We start from the raw sequence: 25046 nt of genomic DNA on the forward strand, positions 1-25046 counted from the left end.
AAGTGGGTCTATGGTGGGATCATGCTTGCCCTATTGGACCTGTAAAGGAGTGGTATATTTATTTGCTATTGAAATCAGCTAATCTTAGGCCAAAGCCTCTCTCACAACTCTAGGAGGCACCAGCATTAAGACAGGAAATTAGAGAAAAATGGAAGAAATTCCAAATCTTTGGGGATTCTATTTAGGTCCTCTACCCCTCTATATTATTTCCATTTTGGAGCATTTAACAGAAACTAGTGACTATACCAAATGTCAACAACAACAAAAAAAGGAGATAATACTGGTAGATAAGAGAATGGATTTGGGATCAAACAAACTTCTTCATTTCTCTTACTTGAGGTTCACATCATCTCCTGCTTGGAATTCTACCTCCCTCACCAAAAACAACTAGCAGTTGTGTTTGGCTTTTCACCACTGATGGTATTTTCCATCTACAAAATATTTCACGTGATCTCACAACAGTTCTGTGAGGTAGACATTATTGTTTTCATTTTATCAAAAAGAAATGAAGTTCAGAAAAGTATCTCCCCTAAGGTTACACAATAGAAGAGCAATAGGACCACGATGCAACTCTGATGTTCTGGCTCCAGACCTGGAGCCCTTTCCAGCAGACTCACCCAAGATAACCGTGAGCTTTCCTGACATATACTTTCACTCCTTTTAAAAAGAAAACAGCATGGGGATGATGACTGGAAGGGTGGGTGTAATGGGATGCTGCTAATGTTCTTGATACAGCACTAGTTACACAGGTGTGTTCACTTTCTGTAAACTCTCAGGAGCATATACTTTACAAGCTGTGCTATGTGTGTTATACTTTAAAAAGTAAACACCAGGCAGAATTTCAACAGACTAATCAAAATTCAGAAGCATTAAGTTGGATGCCTCAGAACTACATGTATATTTACCTGACTTCTCAAGCAGCAGCTACATACAGGACACCTACGAGTTAATTAAGTACAAAATCCTTACACACTCAAATACCATATCCACCCACCCACTTCTCCCTACCCAGAACGACTAGGTGATATGAGTGAATCTGTTGGGATTAGGACCAAGGGAAGTCCAGAAAGGGGCCAAGAATATATGGGCCAAGTTAGTGGGGAAAAAAAAGGCACTGAAAAGTAGAACTATCCTGTATCTTCAATGATAAGATATCTCAATTTTGCTGCTGCTGCTGCTAAGTCACTTCAGTCATGTCCAACTCCATGTGACCCCATAGACGGAAGCCCACCAGGCTCCCCCGTCCCCGGGATTCTCCAGGCAAGAATACTGGAGTGGGTTGCCATTTCCTTCTCCAATGTTTGAAAAAAATAGCCAGTGCCAATTATAAAATGCATTTTAATTTCAGACTGTTAAAATGTAACAAAAAAACAAAACACAAAAGGCATTTAAAAGTAAATGAAATACAATGTTCTAAAATCTCAAGAGGTGCTACAACTGTAGAACTGTAGGACCAAAAACCTGTGGAATGTCAGGCCTAGAAAGGACCTTGGAGACCAGTGTCTCCCGGTACAAGCTCTTCATTTTACAGATGGAAAGACTGAAGCCCTTGTTTAACATTTGTTAAATGACCTTATTAAATTAAAGCTCACACATAAAGTTTAGAACTACTACTACAAAGTTGGTTCCCTTACTCCTACAAAGTGGAGTGGTTCCCTTACCACTACAAAGTGGTTCTCTTTTCCACTACCCATATACTAAACCCAAGAGAAGATTTACATGATAACTCTATTTTTACTTTCATAATTCTTTACTTCATTAACTCACTAAAAAAATTTAAAGTACCTCTTAGAAATCAATTAAGATGAAAAACTATTTAGGAAATTTCATTTTTTACTCAGGAAGTTTATCTTCCTTGTTCTGTAAAACTAATGAAGCAATACAAGGTTAGATAAAAACAAAATTAGCCTCCCATAATCTCTCAGCCTCCAAGTCCTCCCATAAGATAAGAAACATTGGGGACTTCCATGGCAGTCCTAAGGTCCAACAGTTAGGACTCCATGCTTCCACTGCGGGGGTGGGGGAGGTGGGTTCCATCTCCAGTTAGGGAACTAAGATCCCACATGCTGTGCAGCGTGGCCAAAAATTAAATGTACAACTTGCGGGCTTTCAGTTCCTAGACTTGTGCATACATCACCATAATTTAAAAAAAAGAACTGTTATCAGATTTTTCCAGGCCCCCAAAATCATAAGTACATTTTTAATATTTTAAGAGGATTTTTAAATTGTTCTCTATTTTTCAAAAACTAGGTTTACATATTAACATTGCTCTGCAACTTATTTTTCTCACTTAATAATTGATTATGAACATCCTAAGGGTCAGTAAATTTAATTCTAACTCATACTTTAAAAAAACTGTTTAATAACAGTGCATATAAAGGATATACCATAATGTGTTCACATATTTTCCTATTGATGGACATGGATATTTCCAGTGTTAGATTTCAAACAGTGCTATAATGAATATCCCTGTACATATTTCTTTTCAAATGAAACAAAAAACTATTTCTACACACACACATTCCTTGTTGTCCCAAACATGACTGCTTTTTTCCTATCAACATCCATGCTTTGCACGCTCACTGAATTCCTCTCTGGGCCCCGTGTGATAACCAAGAATAAAGCAATTTGGAGAATGTCAAGAGAAGACATACGATAGTTACTGTTGGTAAATCAGAATTGGCCTGTCTGGCTGCCTCTCCCAGCCGCCTGCACACAGTGCCCTCCCATCCCCTCGGACACGTGCTCCATGTTCTCAGCCCAGCAGCTGCTTCCAGCTCAACTGACATGGGCAGAGCTGGCTTGGCGAATTAATTCTCCTGTGTCACACTCCCAGCCCACCAGCTATCCAAACAAGTGGGAAGGAGGGAGAGTACATGATCACCATGAAATAACATAATAAAGAAGTACACAGAGTAAAATGCAAAACACCCCATTTGTCAAACTTTTAACCCATGTTTGCCAATGGCACTCCCTTCCTCAGAAGTGCCACTGTTAGAAGTTTGTTGTATAACCTTTCAGACTTTTCCTAAGCATGCACATACATGTACATATGTATGGATACACATGTGTGTATTTAGACAAAGTGTGTGTGTGTTTGGTCTACCTACCTACAGTCATACTGTATAATTTGTATTATGAAAGAATGCTACCGCAATAAATAGTGAACCTTTCTACATACAAGCTAATATTTCTCTAGGACATGTACCAATAATTGGAATTGAAGTCCATCCAAAAAAGTGTACCAATTTATAGTTCCATTAACAGAACATAAAAATTCCCTTTTCAACACCCTTCCAACAACAGATGTTATTTTTTTATTTTACCAATATAAAGGATGAAAAGCAATATACTCTTGTTTTAATTTACATTTTCCTGATTTCCAGAAAAGTTAAATATCCTTATGTGTAATCAGTCATTCTTATTTTTAATAGAATTATAATTTTGAATCTAAACACGAGAACTCAGAGAGGTTAAGGTGACATATCTAGTAAGTAGCAGACCTCAAAGCTAAATTTTTTAACAACTTCTCATCAAAGCTAAGCCTTCTGACAATCTAAAGTAGTCTCCACATCCCAGAAGTCACCAACCTATTCCTGATGGCCAGCTGCCCCTAATTTGTAAATCAAGTTTTACTGGAATATAGCCATGCCATTTGTTTTATGTAATGTCTATGGCTACACTTCACTTCACCAATGGCAAAGATGATGAATAGTTGGAACTACATGACCTGCAGAACAAAAAAGATTTATACCCAGATCTAAACAAAACAGTTGAACACCTAAAGAAAAGTTTCATAATGAGATTAACTATTGTCCAATTGACTGGAGTGTGGCTATGTTAGAGAGTGTGGCTCATTTTAAAATAAATTTATATGCAGTATCAGTCTGGAATATAATATTGAAGAAAACAATCCAAAACACTCAAAAGAAGTCAAAAGACATTTTCTACTTCTTGGTTGCAACACTACTCTAAAGGGTTTTCCATGTGCTATTCTTCATTCTCCTTGTCTCTTTAATTCCAACTGATAAGAAACAGATCCAGTTCCTAAGGTCCTTCAGTGATGTGGATAAGCAATGTAGCTCCCACTCATACACTAGGATAATATGAAATCAAAGGAAGCCCCATTCTCTCTGCTAACTATCCCTTTCCCCCACTACCACCACATTAGAGATCTCCTTCCCTTTTGCTTAGAGAGAGAAGATTCACTAGGAAGCCGCTAACATTTCCAGTATGTCTAGTCAGTGGCTAACCGCTAGGGTCCTGGGACTTCCCTGGTGATCCAGTGGCTAAAACTCTGAGCTCCCAAAGCAGGGAGCCCTGGTTGAGGAACTAGATACCACATGCCACAGCTAAGAGTTCACATGCGGCAACTCAAGATCCTATATGCCACAACTAAGCCTGGGCAGAGCCAAACAAATACACAAACAAACAAAAAAAAAAAGTTAGGGCCCTGATTTTTGTGAGAAAGAGAAGCTGATTCTCTCTTTCTAGATCCTACCCCTCTGAAGCTCCCTGGTGGCTCAGAGGTTAAAGCGTCTGCCTCCAATGCAGGAGACCTGTGTTCGATCCCTGGGTCAGGAAGATCCCCTGGAGAAGGAAACGGTAACCCACTCCAGTATTCTTGCCTGGAGAATCCCATGGACGGAGAAGCCTGGTAGGCTACAGTCCACAGGGTCGCAAAGAGTCGGACACGACTGAGCAACTGAACGGAACGGAACCCCTCTGAAGATCCTGGCCATAAAAATAAGTAATTTCAACTGGGAATTTTAGGCCATTCAGTTCCTGTAGGGCAGATGGGAAAAATGCTATTATCCTCATTTTATAAATGGGAATTGAGGGTAACTTATCCTTTCATTTCCAAAGGTCATTTTAGCAAATAGGACCTTCACACAGTGACACCTCCACCCACTTTCTCCTATCCTCTCCCAAACGTTGATCTTATATAACAATGGCAAAGAAGCTGACTTTATATAATGATATGCTACAAGGGAAGCCCATTAATATGTATAAAATTACATAATTTAATATAATAATGGAAAGATAACAATCTAGGATTTTAATTGAGAAACTAATGATTAAAAAAGGAACAGTGCATTTTCTTATGTAAGTAATCAGGCATTCTTTAAGTGATTCTCTGGAAAGAAATTTGGCAATACATAGTAAGAACCTAAAAAATGTTCATATTCAAACATGCTAAGTGAAATAAACTAGACAAAAAGGGACAAAAATGATATTATCCCATTTATGAGGTACCTAGAATGGGCAAGTTCATAGAGATAGAAAGTAGAACAGAGGTTACCAGCGACTGGGGGAGGAAGGAATGGGAACTATTGTTCAATGGGTACAGAAAATCTGTCTGGGATGATAAAATGTCCTGGAAATGAATAGCAGTGATGATTGCACAACACTGTAAATACACTTAATGCCATTAAATTGTACACCTAATTATGAATTTAACATGTTAAAATGGTAAATTTTGTTATGCATATTTTACAAAAATATTTTAAAGTGAGACTGCTAAAAAAAAGTTTGGTGTTCTTTGATCAAATAATTCCATTCACAGCAATAAAAGTTTATAAAATTATCTGAAATATAAATACAGATATAGGTACTAATATAATTATTTAACATTATGAAAAACTGGAGAAAAACTAAATATCTAACAATAACTCAAGTAAACTAATATACATGCATATGATGAAGCTTTATGCAATCATTAAAAATATTTTAAATAATTTTAATGACACAAGGAATGTTTAAAAGCAGTATATACAGTGTTAGTGGGCATGACCATTTATTTTTTAAACTACATATACACACATCTGCACACTTGTGAGTATGAACGTGCATGTGTATAAGGAAACAGGTCAAATAATGGTTATTCCCGATTTGTGGAATTATGGCTCACTCTTACCTTCTCCCTTAAAAAGCTTATTTTTTAAGTTTTCTAAACTGTACCATGACATACAATCAGGAAAATTTAATTTCACATCATTTGACCCAGTAATTCACTTGCAGACATAAATCATAATAACAAAAAATACTGACTAAAACTTATGCATAATAATGTTCATGCAAAGATACAACAGAAATTACTAATAAATTATAAAGTAATAAAAACTATTAATAAGTCATTGATACCCCTGTAGAGTAAGATTAGGATAAAGGGTGACGGGCAAGGGACTTACTTATTATATATTTTACTTTTATAATTTGTATCAAAGTACTACAGTATTGTTTAAAATAGAAAAAACTGAAAGCATTATAAAAATCCTATATGATTAATGGATAAAGAAGATGTGATACATATATACAGTGGAATATTACTTAGCCATTAAAAGGCTGGGAAAAACTGGGTTATTTCTGGAGATGTGGATGGCTCTAGAGTTTGTTATACAGAGTGTTACGTCAGAAAGAGAAAAGCAATTATCATATATTAAGGATACAAACGGTGCACATGAACCAATTCACAGGGCAGGAATAGAGACACAGAATGAACATATGGACATGGCGGGGGAGGGGAAGGGGGAAGGTGGGGCAAATCAGGAGAACAGGATTGAAATACATATACTGCCATGTGTCCAACAGATAGCTAGTGGGAAGCTGCTGTACAGCACTGGACCTGCAATGCAGGAGACCTGAGTTAGATCCCTGGGTCAGGAGGATCCCTAGAAAAGGGAATGACTACCCACTCCAGTATTCTTGCCTGGAGAATTCCATAGACAGAGGAGCCTTGCGGGGTACAGTCCATGGGGTCTCAAAGACTGAGATGCAACTGAGCAACTAACATACACACACAAATAATGAAAACCAATGGGAAACAGAGAAAAAGTAGAAGACAAAATTGTAGGTACTATATGACCTGGACTTCACCACAGAGAAATATGCATAGGTACAAAATACTAAAATGAAAATAAGTAGTTTCCTCCAGATGGTACAGTTATGGATGATTTTAGCTTTTTCTTTATATATATATATACTATTTTTCAACCAGTTCAAAAAAATGTCATTGGTTTCCACTATATAATCAGAAGTTGACCCCTTATGATGGGTTTTATCCTCAAAGAATAAGCAGTAGTAAGCAACCTATGAAACAAGACTGCATGATATATATGTCTAAGAAAACCTTCATCTTCGAGGGGTAAGGAAAGCTCAGTCTAAAGGGACACTGCCGACTACTTCCTGTCTTCTTGCTTTTGGAGGAAATGGCAACCCACTCCAGTACTCTTGCCTGGAAAATCCCATGGACAGAGGAGCCTGGTAGGCTACAGTCCATAGGGTCGCAAACAGTTGGACACGACTGAGTGACTTCACTTTCTTTTCTTTCTTAGAAAATATAACTAAGGAATAAAGTACCTAAACATTAGATGCCTGACAAACTTTGTACTTTTAGAACCAAGACAACCACCTTCGCAACCCTGAAATCGAAGACCTTACACCTGAAAAACACATCAAAATCTAAATCACACACAGCTGGGATCGTGTTACTCCTTATCCAAAACACTCATGAGCTAACTTCATGCAGAATAAAATCCAAATCTCTTAGTATGACTCTTAATGTTCTTTAAGATCCAACCAAACATCTTTTCTGGCCTCATTTCCAGCTCATTCCTCTAAAATATCTTCTATCTCAGGAGCACTTTTCCCAAATATGCGAAACATTTCCCCAGGCTCTGTGCTGCTGCTGCTATTCTGTGACCTCCTCCAAAATGCCCTTCTAAACTTAAGGAATTCTAGGATTTCCCTGGTGGCTCAGGGTAAGAATCTGCCTGCCAATGAAGGAGACACAGGTTCAATCCCTGATCCAGGAAGATCCCAGGTGCCATGGAGCAATTAAGACCATGCGCTACAACTATTAAGCCTATTCTCTAGAGCCAGGGAACCATAACTAATGAAGCTGCACCCTAGAGCCAGTGCTCTGCAACAAGAAGCCACCGAAATGACAAGCCCGTACACAGTAACTAGAGAGTAGCCCCCACTCTCCAAAACTAGAGAAAAACCCTTGGAGCAAGGAAGACCCAGCACAGCCAGAAATAAATAAATTATAGACTTAAGGAATTCTAATTCACCCGTTACAACCAACCTGGCTCAAATGCTTTCTCCCTTCAGAGGCTCTCCTTGTTCCCCCCAATTCAGGAACAACTCTGTTGTCTCCTCTATTTGCTCCCATATTGCTTGTTCCTCTACACACTTCATTTCATTCTTCCTTGGGTCGACACTAGCTGCATCTATGTTTCACTTGACTAAGCTCCTGAAGAGCAGAAACCATCTTATTCACCGATCAGCTCCATTCCAGCACAATGCTTGCACACCACAGGTGTTAAATAATGCTGCCTGACTGAATGACAGCCAACTGGCCCTCTTCTAATGGATTCTTTCAGTGAGGCAGCCAGTGAAGTTGAACTGTCAGAGAGAACAAGTCCTTTAATTTAAAGCCACATACCTACTAGGTAAGAGTGACCAGCAAAAAGCTGTCATGGGCCTGCCACTTTAAGGGGACTGGCAAGCTGGCTGTGTTTACACAATCCTAATTAAAACTAAAGGGCACTGAGGCAAAGAAGAGAAACAGAGAGATTAAGAGGTGCAGATACTACAGGTCACCTCTTCCTCTGTTGGGAGCCCAGATCTCCCAGCCTAGTACCCAGCGAGCTCACCAAGCAGCCTATTCTCTGGCGGCTGTCGCCCTAGGACCTGAGTATTGAAAAGCAACTGATTAGGCCACTTCAGTCTCTCCAGCAACTGGCTCTGCTTTTAGGCATTTAATTTCTAATTGTGGTTACATGGGGCCTTTTCTCTAAATGAATCCCACAGTGCTCCAATCATTAAGAGAATCTCTTTAAAGAGAGGCTTGAAATTAACAACAGCAGGGAACAAAGTCTCTAAACCATCTAAATCACAATATCCACACTGTCCATTTTGATGACATTCACCCCCACCTCCTTCAAACAATAGGTCCTACCAGGGAACAACTACTTCTCTCAGGACCAGCAAGTCTTATGACTGTTTTTCAGGAGAAAGCTCCCAGGGCCTGCTGCTCATTAAATAGCTGCTTCACGTTTGATCACTCAGCTGTGACTGTGAGTAGACAGTATAGTTGCTATAATTCAAGCGCTAAAAAGGAATTCCACTTCTACCCCTTGTCTAATAGTCAAGCAGCTTAGAACAAACAGATCCTTCCCCACCTCAAACCTCCTTTGGCCTACCTGGTTTCAGATCTGGAACTCTTAGTATCTAAATTTTTCAATATATAAATGAAGAAAACATGGCTTTAAGAAAGGGAATTGCGAATGATCACAGAGTGTCTTGGTGACAGAATCTTTTGACTAGGATGCCTAACACCTTAATTTTCTGACTAATTATCAACAAGACCACCATTGCCTGGCACTGATTCAAGGGTACTACAGACAGCCTAACTGAAATGCACTGGAGAGCCCCTCTGCTTTGACCACCCCCTTCCCAACAATCCCCACTGTCTCTCAAAGTGCTGACCAAACCTAGTAAGTAAACAACGACACAAAATCAAGTAACTTGGTACATCACTTCTCCTGCAAAAGCATGGAGCTACCAAATCATCTGCTTCAGCATGCCACCTGGGAAGCATCCCAATTGACCATAGTGTGCTGGTGAGCAGTGGCTGCTGTAGCCTGCAGAACTTGTGGCTGTGGGTCTCCTGGAGCTGGGACCGCAGTGGCTCCTCAGTTGCAGTGTTCCACAGCAACATGTTCCAACACTTTTTGGCCCTTAACACATTTGTGGTTTGGGAGGACTTCCACGAGAAAGGCTAATTTTCTCCACTATCTAGTCACCTTGACCTAGAAGTAAGCATACGCACAGTGAGTATAAAGGAAGTGACACCCTTTTAGACAAACCTTTCCAATCTTGTTAAATCAAATGAAGATGCTAATCAAAATAGTCTCCTAAAGTTTACAAATAAGACTTTGGGAACTTCTTTTTAAACTATTATACTGATTTATAATCACACATTATATAATCATAGATTTTGGCTCTGGAAGAAATCTTCCAGATCATATAAACTGCTCATTTTTACATGAGAAAACTCTAGTCCACTGGGGTTAGGCAGTTGATCCCTGATCACACAGCTGGTGAGCAGTCATCAGGACTAGAAACCTCGTCACCCTAACTCCTAGCATAAGCACGAACATGTACTAATCCAGGCACCTCCCCCTTCCTGTGCCTCACTGCCATCTTTGACTCAGGATACTAAAGCATACCAAGAATGGTTCTGAAACCCAGCTGCTAAGAAATGATAGCTTAAGACCAGAACTTCCCTGCAGTCGCTCCCTATGAGTCTGAGCCTTCATTCGATATCTAGTTCACAAGAATTCTGGGTAAACCACCTCACAACAGGGGTCAGTGAGACCCCCGAGACACTCCCCCCACAGCTAGAAGAATACATTTATTAAACATCTCTGCCCACCTCCTGCAGTAACCTGTTTACTTCAAGTAAGTGAAAGAGGTTACTTAGAAGGACCTGGATCAAGGAAAAAGAAAATAGCAGAAATCCTGTTTGAGGAAAAGCTGACCTATGAAAAAGCAGAGAGAGGGCAGGAACCATCTTGACTTACCTCCTGGTGAACAGCTTTCTCAGGCTGGGACAAAGCGATCCCTGGCAATCTGGTTTATAACTAGCCTCAACCCAGGGAAGGGGCAAAGGGACAGGAATGCTGTTCATTCCCCCATCTCACCGAAGAGCTGTGGGTCAGCTTGGCTTCACCTCACCCTGGGCAGCCCCAGCGCTCTGTAGATCAGCCAGCCACCGGAAGGAAAGCCACACAGCCTAGGTCAATGGGGTGAGTCAGTGACAGAGCAGGAAGAGTCACTGGGGCAGAAAGTCTGGCCTCCTGTGGCAAGACAGCCCAAACCACACCCCAACATGGTCAGCACAGGGAAGACTGCCCTACTAGAATTCCAATCTCCACAGCAGGAAAGGTCCTTCCTCAAAAGTCTCTGTACCATTCACATTTCCAAGGGTTGCCCACCTGCTCAAAAACCTTCCATGGTTTTCTTCCTTAAGCACCATATTCAAATTCTTTGGCTTAACTTCCTAAGCCCTCCATGACATGGCCTCAAGTCATTTATTCAACCTTATTTCTCACTATTCCACAGTGTACACTCTGAACTAATCAAGCCAGTCTTCCCACTTCTCTCATGAGCCAAGCCCTTTCTCATTTCCATGCCTTTAGTGATCCAGCAGTAGTAAATTCAAGCCCCTTCCAGGGTTTGGCAGGTAATAGAAATGAACGTTCCAGTGAGGCACCCGGAAAAGGTAGGATGTGTTGCCCCCACCTAATGGCATTCAAATATTTCCATTCAAGTTATTTATGCAATATTGCACTATGAGCATCACAGTAACATTTTAAAGAGTCACCAATTCTCTTTCTAGCTTTCATGTAAGAAAACTTCCCTAAGGTTAGGCAGCTGGAAAAATGCTGAGCAGTCTCCAGGCCTATCTGAAACCAAAGCAAGAGCTCTAAACTATTAGGCTTCCCAGCAGTACAAAAACCATGGAAGATACAGAGCTCTAAACTCTGAAGAGGAAACTCACTTTTCACTTTTCATGATATATATATAACTTTAATAGCAGGATGAGAAGTCCAAAGAGCAGTTTGTCTAACCATACTCCAACTGCCCCAAAATTCTGTCCATCTTCCAGCTAAAGTCTTTCATGGTTCCTCCAGGTTCTACTGAACTCCACACTCAATTCCTGTGGGGCTTACAGATCAGAAAACATAATCAGGTGCTAAATTATACACTGTCATGCAAAACTGAACACTGCTTCCCTGTCTAGCTTCACTATCAAACTACTGTACTAACCTATCTAGTTCTACCAAAAAATGTTGATCCTGAATCTAATCAAGAGGAAATACAAATCACAAATAATCAAGAGGAAATATAAATCCAAATTAAGAGACATTCTGCAAACAACTAACTTGAACTCTAAAGAATGTCAATATATGACAGACAAAAAGGCATTCAGTATTAAGAGATTTAAAAACTTCAAAATTGAGACTTCCCTGGTGATCCAGTAGTTAAGAATCTGCATTGCACTTCAGGGGATGCAGGTTAGATCCCGGGTCATCAGGGAACTAAGATCCCACATACTGTGGAGAACTAAGCCCTTGCACCACAACTGAGCCCATGTGCCAAAACTAGAGAGTCCATGAGACACAACAAAAGATCTCATATGACACAAATAAGACCCAATGCAGCAAATAAATAATTTTTCTTTAATTGTTCAAAGTTAAAGCATACTAAGGGCATGACAAAATCATGACAACTAACACAAGCATGATCTTTCAATGGATCCTGAAATGACAAAAAAACCTATGAAAAATATCACTGGAAAAACCAGAGCAACCTGAACAAGTATTACACTGAACGTACTGAATTTCTGAGTGTAATTTTATTGTGGTGAGCATAGGAAGATATTCTGATTTTTTCAGCAAATACTTGCTGAACTATTTAAGAGATGAAGTAACATGAAGTTCACATCTAACAGTCAAAAGGTTCAGAAAATGAAGGACAGAGGCCAAAACAGCTAAATGTTAACAATCAGTAAACCTAGGTGAAGAATACAGAAACATTTGTTACATTATTCCTGTAAAGTATCTGTAGGTCTGAAAAGCTTGGGGAGTAGGTAACTCCTGTATTTTATATATATTATATATATGTGTGTGTATATATATATATATCTTTAAATACTCAGCTCTGTGAGAGGTGAAATAGACACACATCATGTATTTGCTCACTGCACAAGGAAACAGGGCTTTGGGGGTCAGCAAACCAGACAGAGTCCACTTGGCAGCAATGCACGAGGGGTACAGTGGCAAACTCCAAGTGAACCAGAAGCTTCCCTCAAACTCACCTCGTCATGCCATATAAGCAAGCCAGAAAAGTAGGCAATCAAAGCTCTTGTTACCTCATCCCTCATTGAGACCATCCAGAAGTCAGACACTCGGCAAATGCCCCCTTACAGGGCAGAATGCAGTCGTTACCCACACATAAGACAAAGGGCTCTGTATCCACCTTACCACAGGATACCCAAAACTTGACAGCCTGCAAAGTGTCTCCGGCCCGTCACAGGAAGGCACTCAAATGGTCAAATAAATATGCCTAAAATATATGCACAGTCTTTACTCCTCACCAGACAAACCAGTCCTTAGCTGCAATAAGGCAGAAGAAATCTGCAAGGCTGAATCACTGGCACTTCCTGTACTGACTTCAAAGAAACTGGTCCTTAAAGAGGACAGAAAGGGCAGCTGACACAGCTGCCAACAGAGGCCTCAGCCTAGCAGCATGCTGTGCAATATGCTCCCTCTACTCTCCTCAGACACCAGATCATTTTACTTCTGCCAAGTGGTCCCTTATTAGGATGACTGACTGCCCAATGCCCAGCCCTTAACCTTGACTCTCTCCTCCCCTCACTGACAGCCAAGATTCTGTCCCTTCCGGATAGCTCCTCCTGCAATTTAGCAGAAAGTCTAGTCAAAACTATTCCCCACAAACTTCCATCAATTGAAGTAAGATCTCTAGTGAAAGAAAGTGAAAGTCGTGTCTGACTCTTTGTGAGTCCATGGACTGTAGCCCACCAGACTTCTCCATCCACGGGGTTTTCCAGGCAAGAATACTGGAGTGGGTTGCCATTTCCTTCTCCAAGGGATCTTCCCCACCCAGGGATGGAACCCAGGTCTCCTGCATTGAAGGCAGACACTTTACTCTCAGAGCCACCAGGGAAGTCCTCAAGATCTCTAGAGGTATAACATTCAGCTTGCTTCTCAAACCTACCATATTTAGCATGTTTTACCAAAGATAGAATGTAACATGTAAGGTTGGTTTGTTAAACTCTGAACTGAAAACTGTGAAGAGAAGAAAATACAATGTTTTTAGATCTGATATGGCAAAAAGATCTTAATAGGTTTGATGTACCAAAAATAGCAAATGTATAATTTAATAGGACTAAATACAAAGCCCTGCATTTAGAATAAAAGAAATCAACCAAACTAATACAGGATAGTAGAGACCTGGTACATAGTTCATACTGAAAAGCTTGCTGTTTGGCTGGGGATGGGAGAGTTGCTGGGGTGGGGGGGCAGTGGCGAGGAAGGCTGCCTATGGTGGGAGGAGAGGCCATACACTCTCACAGGAAGCATGAATCTGACAGAGCCACCAAAACATCAATCCAGCTCAGGTCATGTTAAGTTCAGTTCAGTTCAGTCGCTCAGTCGTGTCCGACTCTCCGCGACCTCATGAATCACAGCACGCCAGGCCTCCCTGTCCATCACCAACTCCCGGAGTTCACTCAAACTCATGTCCATCGAGTCGGTGATGCCATCTAGCCATCTCATTCTCTGTCGTCCCCTTCTCCTCCTGCCCCCAATCACTCCCAGGATCAGAGTCTTTTCCAGTGAGTCAACTCTTCGCATGAGGTGGCCAAAGTACTGGAGTTTCAGCTTTAGCATCAGTCCTTCAGGTCATGTTGGTAGAAGACTAACCTATGTCCCACCTCTGAAAAGCAGAGGGTACATGCAGAGGAAGAATGATAACCACCCTGGTGAAGTGTCTGAAATTCATGGCATGAAACATGAAAACTTTTTCAAATATATGCATGATTGTCATGCAGATGAGGAGACAGACTCATATGACCCCTTGCAAGAAGATAAAACCAGAACTATCGAGTGGAAGTCAGAGGAGGATAGATTCTGGTTTGATGTAGGGGAGGAACTCTCAGCACAACAGAGAAGTTAAGAATGTATGTTATGGAACCCAGAATGCTTGGGTCAGAACACCAACTCCACCTCTTACAAACTGTATGGCTTTGGGTAAACTAAGTTATAGCAACAACAACAGTACGATAGAGCTTTGGGAAGCAGTTCATGTAAAGTGCTTAGAACAGTGCCTGGCTCACATTATATGCTGATAAAAAACAAAAGTCAGCTATTGCTGTTACTGACTGTTGATATAATGGACCAGGTAACCTGAAAATCTTCCTACCAAACGTGCCTGAAAATGACCAGAAAAACAGAATAAAAGTCCTTTTTGACTTGCTAGCTAAATTACTGTCTCTTAGAACCACACCTACCTTGTGGTTATGGTCTGCGCTGTGTTGCTGGGGCTTGGACTCTTCCAATACCACTTCACCTTTGCCAGCTGGCTCCCAGTTAGGGTCTGTTAACCGGGTGCAAACAGGAAAAATCGAAGGCAGGAGGAGGCTGCCAGGGACTTCCTTCTTCCTGTGGCTCTCTGCTCCTGACAACTGCAGTTGGTTTCTCCCTGCTTCCTTCTAAACTCCCTCTTCAAGGCACCAGAGCAGAGCTCAACCAAACCTGGCTCCCTCAGGCCCCTCCTGTGGGCTCCTGAGACACCAGCAACACCAGGCAACGCCCTCTCCTCAGAGAATCCAGGCGCAGTCCCACCAGATCCCTCCAGAATTCTAAGTTCTGCCAACCCCAACCTTCTCCCTTTGTTTTTCAGTCCTGGATGAAGCAGCTGCTTAATGCAGTTATAATATAAGTTACTTGAAGATTCCCCTTTTTGCTCTTTTAGCCCTCCAACAAAGGTTTAAATTAAATCCCTTTACTGAATTCACTCTCTTAAAATACCTGTGTGTGGTTTCTATTTTCCTGATAGGATTCTGACACTAGATAAACTGAACTCACAAGAAAGTAAAGAAATCCCAAGAAACAGAAACAAAAGAAGCTGAAAATTGGATTAGTGAGGCATAGCTGTCCTAGCAATGTAGAGAATCTGTGACCTCCTCATACTTCAGATCCTGAGCCCATAAAAAGTAACTGAGATCTCTGTATAAAAGCAGCGTGTGTGTGCTAAGTTGCTTCAGTCGCGTCTGTCTCTTTGTGACCCTGAGACCCTAAGTAAAAAGAGCCTAGAAAAAAAAAAACCTGTCCACAGGAAAATAAGCAAGGTTGCCTTACAAACGTAATAAAGTGGGAGGAAAAAAAACTTTCTAGGAATTAATAACCTGGGTGCACACAAGAGGTGGATTTAGAAATTTAAAATTTATACTAAATCTGTGGCCTAGAAATCTACAAGTACAGAAAAATTACAGACATTTTAACCCCAGGTTGGGAACAGCCTTGAGTTCCCAAAGAAGCAAATACAAAGTTGTAACAGGAGACACACAATGGCCAATAAATACATGAAAAGATGTTCAACATCATCAGGAAAATGCAAATTAAAACTACAATAACACTATATCTCCATGAGAATGACTAAAATTAAAAAGACTTACTATACCAAATGTTGGTAAGAAAATTAAGAAACCAAAGCTCTCCGATACTGCAATGGGAACATAAAATAGTACAACCACTTTGGAAAACTGATAATTTCTTAAAAATTAAAAATACCTTGCCATATGACCCAACCAGTTCACGCCAAAGAGTCAGGAAAATGTATATTCACTCAAAGATTTGTACATGAATGCTCACAGCAATTTTATTCACAACAGCCAAAAACTGCCAACAGCCCGTGTCCATCAACAGTAAATGATATACCAGTCAGAATGACCATCATCAAAAAATCTACAAATAATAAATGCTTGCGAGGGATGTGGAGAAAAGGGAACCCTCTTGCATATTTGGTGAGAATGTGAATTGAAACAGCCACCATGGAGAACAGTATGGAGATTTCTTAAAACACTAAGAATACTACCACCATATGACACAGCAGATCCACTACTGGGCATTTACCCTGAGAAAACCACAATTCTAAAAGATACATGTACCCCAATGTTCATAGCAGCACTATTTACAAAGGCCACTATTTACAAAGGACAAGGAAGCAACCTAAATGTCCATCAACAGATGCATAGATAAAAAAGGTGTGGTACATAATTACAATGAAATATTACTCAGCCATAAAATGCAACAAATCTGAGTCATCTGTAGTGAGGTGGATGAACCTAGAGCCTGTTATACAGAGTGAAGTTAGAAAGAGGAAAACAAGTATATATTAACACATATATATGGAATCTAGAAAAATGGTACTGATGAACCAATTTGCAAGGCAGCAACAGAGACACAGACATAAGAGAATAGACTTGTGGGCACAGTGGGGGAAGGAGAAACATATACATTACTATATGTAAAACAGATAGCCAGTGGGTAAATGCTATATGATGCAGGGAGCTCAACCCAGTGCTCTATGACAACCTAGAGAGGTAGCATGGGGTGAGAGGTGGGAGGGAGGTTCAAGAGAGCGAGGATATATGTATCAGTTCAGTTCAGTTCAGTCACTCAGTCGTGTCCAACTTTCCGCGACCCCATGAATCACAGCACGCCAGGCCTCCCTGTCCATCACCAACTCCCGGAGTTCACTCAAACTCATGTCCACAGAGTCGGTGATGCCATCCAGCCATCTCATTCTCTGTCGTCCCCTTCTCCTCCCGCCCCCAAACTTTCCCAGCATCAGAGTCTTTTCCAGTGAGTCAACGTATACCTATGGCTAATTCATGTTGATGTATGGCAGAAACCAACACAATATTGTAAATATTACAATAAAAATAAATTTTAAAAAGTAAACGATAAACAAAACTGTATGATATAGTCATACAAAGGAAGACTACTTAGCAACAGTTCCAGTTCAGTTGCTCAGTCGTGTCGGACTCTTTGCGACCCCATGAACCGCAGCACGCCAGGCCTCCCTGTCCATCACCAACTCCTGGAGTCTGCCCAAACCCATGTCCATTGAGTTGGTGATGCCATCCAACCATCTCATCCTCCATCGTCCCCTGCTCCTCCTGCCCTCAATCTTTCCCAGCATCAGGGTCTTTTCAAATGAGTCAGCTCTTCGAATCAGGTGGCCAAAGTATTGGAGTTTCAGCTTCAACATCAGTCCTTCCAATGAACACCCAGGACTGATCTCCTTTAGGATGGACTGGTTGGATCTCCTTGCAGTCCAAGGGACTCTCAAGAGTCTTCTCCAACACCACAGTTCAAAAGCATCAATTCTTCGGCACTCAACTTTCTTTATAGTCCAACTCTCACATCCATACATGACCACTGGAAAAACCATAGCCTTGACTAGACAGACCTTTGTTGACAAAGTAATGTCTCTGCTTTTTAATATGCTGTCTATGTTGGTCATACCTTTCCTTCCAAGGAGTAAGCGTCTTTTAATTTCCTGGCTGCAATCACCATCTGCAGTGATTTTGGAGCCCAAAAACATAAAGTCAGCCACTGTTTCCCCTGTTTCCCATCTATTTGCCATGAAGTGATGGGACCAGATGCCATGATCTTTGTTTTCTGAATGTTGAGCTTCAAGCCAACTTTTTCACTCTGCTCTTTCACTTTCATCAAGAGGCTTTTTAGTTCTTCACTTTCTGCCATAAGGGTGGTGTCATCTGCATATCTGAGGTTATTGCTATTTCTCCCAGCAATCTTGATTCCAGCTTGTGCTTCCTCCAGCCCAGCGTTCCTCATGATGTACTCTGCATATAAGTTAAATAAGCAGGGTGACAATATACAGCCTTTATACAGCCTTGATGTACTCTTTTTCCTATTTGGAACCAGTCTGTTGTTCCATGTCCAGTTCTAACTGTTGCTTCCTGATCTGCATACAGGTTTCTCAAGAGGCAGGTCAGGTGGTCTGGGATTCTCATCTCTTTCAGAATTTTCCAGTTTATTGTGATCCACACAGTCAAAGGCTTTGGCATAGTCAATAAAGCAGAAATAGATGCTTTTCTGGAACTTTCCTGCTTTTTCAATGATCCAGCGGATGCTGGCAATTTGATCTCTGGTTTCTCTGCCTTTTCTAAAACCAGCTTGAACATCTGGAAGTTCACAATTCACATATTGCTGAAGCCTGGCTTGGAGAATTTTGAGCATTACTTTACTAGCATGTGAGATGAGTGCAAGTGTGCGGCAGTTTGAGCATTCTTTGGCAACAGCAACAGAAAGTAACAAATTACTGATATATGCACTAAATACATAAATATCAAGTGCATTACACTGCCTGAAAGAAAGCAGACACAAACATATACTCTGTATATATTTTCTAGATAAAATTCTAGAAAACACAAATTAATCTTCAGTAATTAGGTTACTTGGTTCTTGGGGGCCAATGATGAACTGTAAGGAAATGGCAACCCACTCCAGTGTTCTTGCCTGGAGAATCCCAGGGATGGCGGAGCCTGGTGGGCTGCCGTCTATGGGGTTGCAGAGTCGGACACGACTGAAGGGACTTAGCAGCAGCAGCAGCAAAGAGGCATAAGGAAACTTTGGGGAGTTTTGGGAACGCTCTGTATCATGACTGGGGCAGCTCTAAGTGTATAAATCTGTCAAAACTTTTTACTTTAAATAAATTTTATTGTACATAAATTACAATTAAGCAAAGTTGATTAAAAAAAAAAAAAAGCTTTTCTTGAGAGAACTGACCTCAACTCAAGCTACACAAGACTACCATAGGACTTCCCTGGTGGTCTAGTGGTTAGAATCTGCCTGCCAACACAGAGGACATGGGTTCCATCCCTGCTCTGGAAAGATTCTACATGCTGCAGGCAACTAAGCCCGAGTGATGCAACTACTGAAGCCCAAGCACCTAGAGCCCATGCTCCACAACAAGAGAAGCCAGCGCAATGAGAAGCCTGTGCACTGCAAATAGGAGCCCCCACTCGCCGCAACTAGAGAAAGCCCGAGAGCAGCAATGAAGACCCAGCGCAGCCAAAAATAAATAAGTAAATAAATAAAAATGCTTTTTAAAAAGACCATCATAGATGATACTTTGAATGAGCTCACAATCCAAAATCATAAAATACTTGAGGAAACAATCCATCATGACCAGAGTCATTAAAGCAAATGGCAGGATTATATCCCCAAAACTTCAGAAAACAGGACACTTTAAACTTATTTAAAGTTATTATAGAAGAACTGGAAGCACAAGACAAAAGCAAACCATGAAACAGATGAAACAGACAGCCAGATTTGAAAATGAACCACAGTACTTGTAGAAATGAAAAACTTAGCGAATGAAAGAAAGAATTCAAAAAGTAAACTAATTTTAGCTTAAAGGAAATTATCCAGAGGTAACACAGAAAGATAGAGATGGAAATTATAAACAATAAGAGATGTGGAGGACAGAATTAGAAGGCTCTGCTGCTGCTGCCACCACTGAGTCACTTTAGTCGTGTCTGACACTTCGCAACCCTATGGGCTGCAACCCACCAGACTCCTCTGTCTGTGGGATTCTCCAAGCAATACTGGAGTGGGTTGCCATAACCTCCTGCAGGGGATCTTTCCAACCCAAGGACTGAACCCCAGTCTCCTGTGTCTCCTGCACTGCAGCCAGAATCTTTACCACTGAGCCACCAGGGAAGCCACTAGAAGGCTCAAAATAAGTTAAATATGAGATCAGGGAGAGGCAGTATTTAAAGAGGCATATGACAAAAAATGGACAACCTAAGAGAAATGGACAAGTCCCCAGAAATATACAACCTCCTAGGACTGAATCAGGAAGAAACAGAAAATATGAACAGACCAATTACCAGTAATAAAATCAAACTGGCAATTTAAAAAACTCCCAATAAATAAAAGTCCAGGACCAGACGACTTCATAGGTAAAATTCTACCAAATACTTAAAGAAGAGTTAACACGTATCCTTCTCAAACAAACTATTCCAAAAAATTACAGAAAGAAATGCTTCCCAAAAAACAACAACAAAAAAAAGAAATGCTTCCAAATTCACTTTCAAGGCCAGTGTCACCCAAACACCAAAATCAGACAAAGACATCACACAAAAAAAGAAAATTATAGGCCAGTATAACTTTATAGTTGTAAAAATTCTCAACAAAATATTAGCAAACCACATTCAATAACATATTAAAAAGATCATACACCATGATCACGTGGGATTTATTCCAGGGATGCAAGGATGGTTCAATATCCACAAATCAATATTAAACTAAAGAATAAAAATCATCTAAATGAATGCAGAAACAAAGTTCAACATCCATATATGATTTAAAAAAAAAATACCATCAAAGTGAGTCCATAGGGAACATACCTCAACAAAATAAAAACCAGATATGACAAGCCCACAGCTGACAGCATCTCAACAGTAAAAAGCTGAAAGCATTTCCTCTAAGATCAAGAACAAGACAAGGATGCCCACTGTCACCACTTTTACTCAACATACTATTTGAAGTCCTAGCCACAGCAATCAGGCAAGAAAAATAAATCAAATTGGGAAGAAAGAAGTAAAACTGTCACTGTTTGCAAATGACACGGTATTACTGAAAATCCTAAAGATGCCACCAAAAACCCATTAGAACCAATTAGTAAATTCAGTAAAACTGCAGAATATAAAATTAATATACAGAAATCTATTGTTTCTATACACTAACAAAGAACTATCGAAAGATAAATTAAGAAAACAATTTTATTTACAATTGCATCAAAAATAATAAAATACCTAGTAGTAAATCTAAGGAGGTAAAAAGTCTGTACTAAGAAAAGACAGAGGATGAGATGGTTAGATGGCATCACCAACTTGACGTACATGAGTTTGAGTAAGCTCCAGGAGGTACTGATGGACAGGGAAGCCTGGCATGCTGCAGTCCATGGGTTTGCAAAGAGTCAAATACAACTGAGCAACTGAACTTAAGACATTGGTGAAAGAAATTAAAGATGTCACTAACAAATGGGAAGATACACCATGCTAATGGTTTGGAAAAATTAATACTATTAAAATGAGCATACTAGCCTAAGGCATTCTACAAATTTGATGCAATCTCTATCAAAATACCAAGGTAATTTTTCTCAGAACTAAGACAAATACTGTAATTCTAAAATTTGTATAGAAACACAAAAGACCTTGAATAGCCAAAACAATCCTGAAGAACAAAACTGTCCTCATGCACTGTTGAGGGGAATGTATATTGGTGCAGCTGCTATGGAAGATAGTATGGAAGTTCTTCAAAAAGTTAAAATTAGAACTATTATATGATTCAGCAATTCCACTCCTGGGTGTTTATCCAAATAAAATGAAAACACTAATTGGAAAAGATATATACACCCCTATTTTCATTGCAGCATTACTGACAACAGCCAAGATATAGAAGCAACTTAAATGCACCTGGATAGATAAATGGATAAAGAAAGTATGGCATATAATCTAACGGAATATTACTCTGCCACAAAACAGAATGAAACCTCACCATTTGTGACAACATGGATGATGAGTACATGTGATAACATGTAGTAGGTGAATGAAATAAGTCATACATAGAGAGACAAATATTGTACAATTTCACTTACACGTGGAATCTAAAAATCAAATGAAAAAAGCAAAAAAAACAGGAAGACTCACAGATACAGAGAACAAACAGGTGGCTGCTGAGGGAGCAGGATGAGGGGATGAAAAAAATAGGTGAGGGAGACTGAGAGGTGCAAACTGCCAGTAACAAAATAAGTGAGTCATGGGTTATGAACTGTACAGTGTGGGGAAAAGAGTCTATAATGCAGCATCTTTGTATGGTGACAGATGGAAAAACATTTTTTTTTAATAAAGAGATAATGACTGGGAATCTTTAGAAAACTGAAAGATATGAAACCTCAGACTGAGGCATCACTATAAGCCCAAGTAGAATAAAATTAAATCCACACATGTAATGAAACTGCAAAACACAAATGACAAAATAGAGGATCTTAAAAACAACCAGAGAAAAAGGCAGGTTACATACAATGAAATAATAGTTAAATTACGAACACAGTTCTCAAGAGTTAACAATAAAAAGCCATAATTTCGGTAAAATGATACTTTCAAAGTGCTGGGGGAAAAAATAACTGGAAACCTGCTGCTGCTGCTAAGTCGCTTCAGTCGTGTCCGACTCTGTGCGACCCCATAGACGGCAGCCCACCAGGCTCCGCCATCCCTGGGATTCTCCAGGCAAGAACACTGGAGTGGTTTGCCATTTCCTTTTCCTACCCAGCTAAAGTATCAATCAAGATTGATAAAGAAGTAAAGATATTTTCCAACAGAGTATTTACCACTAACAGACTCTCACTAAGAAAACATCTGAAGGGGGACTTCTGTGGCAGTCCAGGATTAGAACACCATACTAACATTGCAGGGGGCACCAGTTTGATCCCTGGTGGGAGAAGATCTGACATGCTGCACAATATAGTCCAAAAAAAAAATCAGAAGTATGTATTCATTTATTTGATGAAAAAGAAGGAATAAAATACAAGAAAGAATGATGAAAAAAACAGTAAACTTATATGGGTAAAATGAAATAACCACTGAAAGCACAAAACTATGTTATTTATTAGAATTGTTCTAACATTTGGGGGTGGTCTCATTCTCGGAAATGCTCATTTTGAGTCTATTTGCTGAAACTGCAATACTTTGGCCACCTCATGCGACGAGTTGACTCACTGGAAAAGAGTCTGATGCTAGGAAAGGTTGGGGGCGGGAGGAGAAGGGGACGACAGAGAATGAGATGGCTGGATGGCATCACCGACTCTGTGGACATGAGTTTGAGTGAACTCCGGGAGTTGGTGATGGACAGGGAGGCCTGGCGTGCTGTGATTCATGGGGTCGCGGAGAGTCGGACACGACTGAGCGACTGAACTGAACTGACTGAATGTACACTGTGCTGAAATAAATGGCCTCCAACATACCTACTGACCTTAGGGTTTTATCAGTTAGACAAAGCTGCCAAAACATTCCGTGATCAACTCTGTTTAGCCATCTGTGGCAGGGCTTTCCCTCACCCTAACAGTTCTAGAACTTGAGTCTCAGTTCAAGGCATTCTTTCCACTCCCATATTCCACAAATTTAAAAAAAGAACATTCTGAATAGAAATGTGCCTTATTTGAGCTTTTGGTTAAGATCTTCTAGTTTTGGGGAGTATAATTTTTGGCTATGGATTAGGATTCAGGCTTTATAATTAGTCATCATTTGCTTGAACTTGGGCCAAGAAAAGAGTACTTTGGCAGCTTTCACAAAGAAGTATGCGCTTCTTCCTCTGCAGGAGAAAATACCACACAGGATCAGAAAGGGAGGGAACACATTCAACCCTGCTGGCTGAAAGCTGCCTTACCTGATTTGAACATTCCCTCTAGCTTCCCATATAGTCACAGCAGTCACATCACTTATACTAAAAAATGTGTACTCTCCAAGTGGCTTGCAAGAAACAGCTCACCTGATTTGACCCTCATAACCCCAGTAAAGTAGATAAGGCAGGTAAATTCACTGTTTTACATATGAAAAAGGTGAGAGTCAAAAGAAATTGACTCGTCGAAGACGACCCGCACAGCCAACACAATCCCTCCCCTTCACTTAGACCCAACCCACAAAAACCCCCAGTATAGCCAACCACGCACGAGCTATGTAACTGGGGCCAAGCTGAACATAAACCACAGGAGGCCCATCTGTAATAAACTATAATAAAGCTGTTAGGATTATTAAAAAGATGATCCATATAAAGGGTGTGGCACGGTGTCTGAAAGGTAGTTGGTCCTCAGAAAATGTTTATTATTACTACTACCACTATTGTTAACAATAATAGGCGAAGACTTCCCACTACAGGAACCCTCGGCGACACTCTTTTCAGGAACCTGCATTACCCACGCCCGCGTCGCCCCCCGACACAATTCCACGGACACGCCCCCAAACAGACCCTCCCCCTAAGCACGCCCGGCACCTCCCTCTCGTCAAGGCCCTTTCCTTACAAACCTTACCCTCGAAAGACTCTCCCCAGTCAGCCTCGCTTATGAAGGAGGCCTTCCGCCCCCACCCGCCTCTTCAGCACCTTTTAGACTCGGGCATCCCTGCAGGCGCCCCAGGCGCACGCTAGTAACGGGCCCGCGCCGATTACCTGGTCGCGCGCTCCCTCTCCGACTCTCACCTCCCTAAGATCGCCTTTTCGGGCCCGCGCCAGCGCTGTGAGCGCACAATTAGTTTAAACTATGGCCCCGCCCCCTCGCGTCGCCCTGCGATTGGCCCCTGTCGGCTGGCGTCGCACGCAAAAACAGTCTGAAGGACCGGGGGAAAGGAAGTGTGAGGGCCA

At 40.9% G+C, this 25046-nt stretch overlaps 1 protein-coding gene across 4 annotated transcripts in view; it reads right to left on the reverse strand.

The window, feature by feature from the left end:
• NUMA1 (nuclear mitotic apparatus protein 1) overlaps nucleotides 1-24931 on the reverse strand; it is a 73584-nt gene extending 48653 nt beyond the window's left edge. For 2 of the 4 annotated variants that reach the window (XM_055423571.2, XM_055423570.2), the window contains exon 1: nucleotides 10590-10712. In XM_055423571.2, coding sequence (XP_055279546.2) covers nucleotides 10590-10696 — 107 coding nt within the window. In that variant the 5' untranslated portion in view covers nucleotides 10697-10712. Of the gene's footprint in view, nucleotides 1-10589; nucleotides 10730-24854 lie in introns of those variants that run through there. The other 2 variants (XM_055423575.2, XM_055423577.2) reach the window with 2 other exon arrangements.
• Nucleotides 24932-25046: the final 115 nt, after the last annotated feature.

This window comes from Moschus berezovskii, chromosome 14 (assembly GCF_049115385.1).
Source record: "Moschus berezovskii isolate FMDL1 chromosome 14, NW_MosBer_1.0, whole genome shotgun sequence".
In the NCBI taxonomy this organism is placed as follows: domain Eukaryota; kingdom Metazoa; phylum Chordata; class Mammalia; order Artiodactyla; family Moschidae; genus Moschus; species Moschus berezovskii.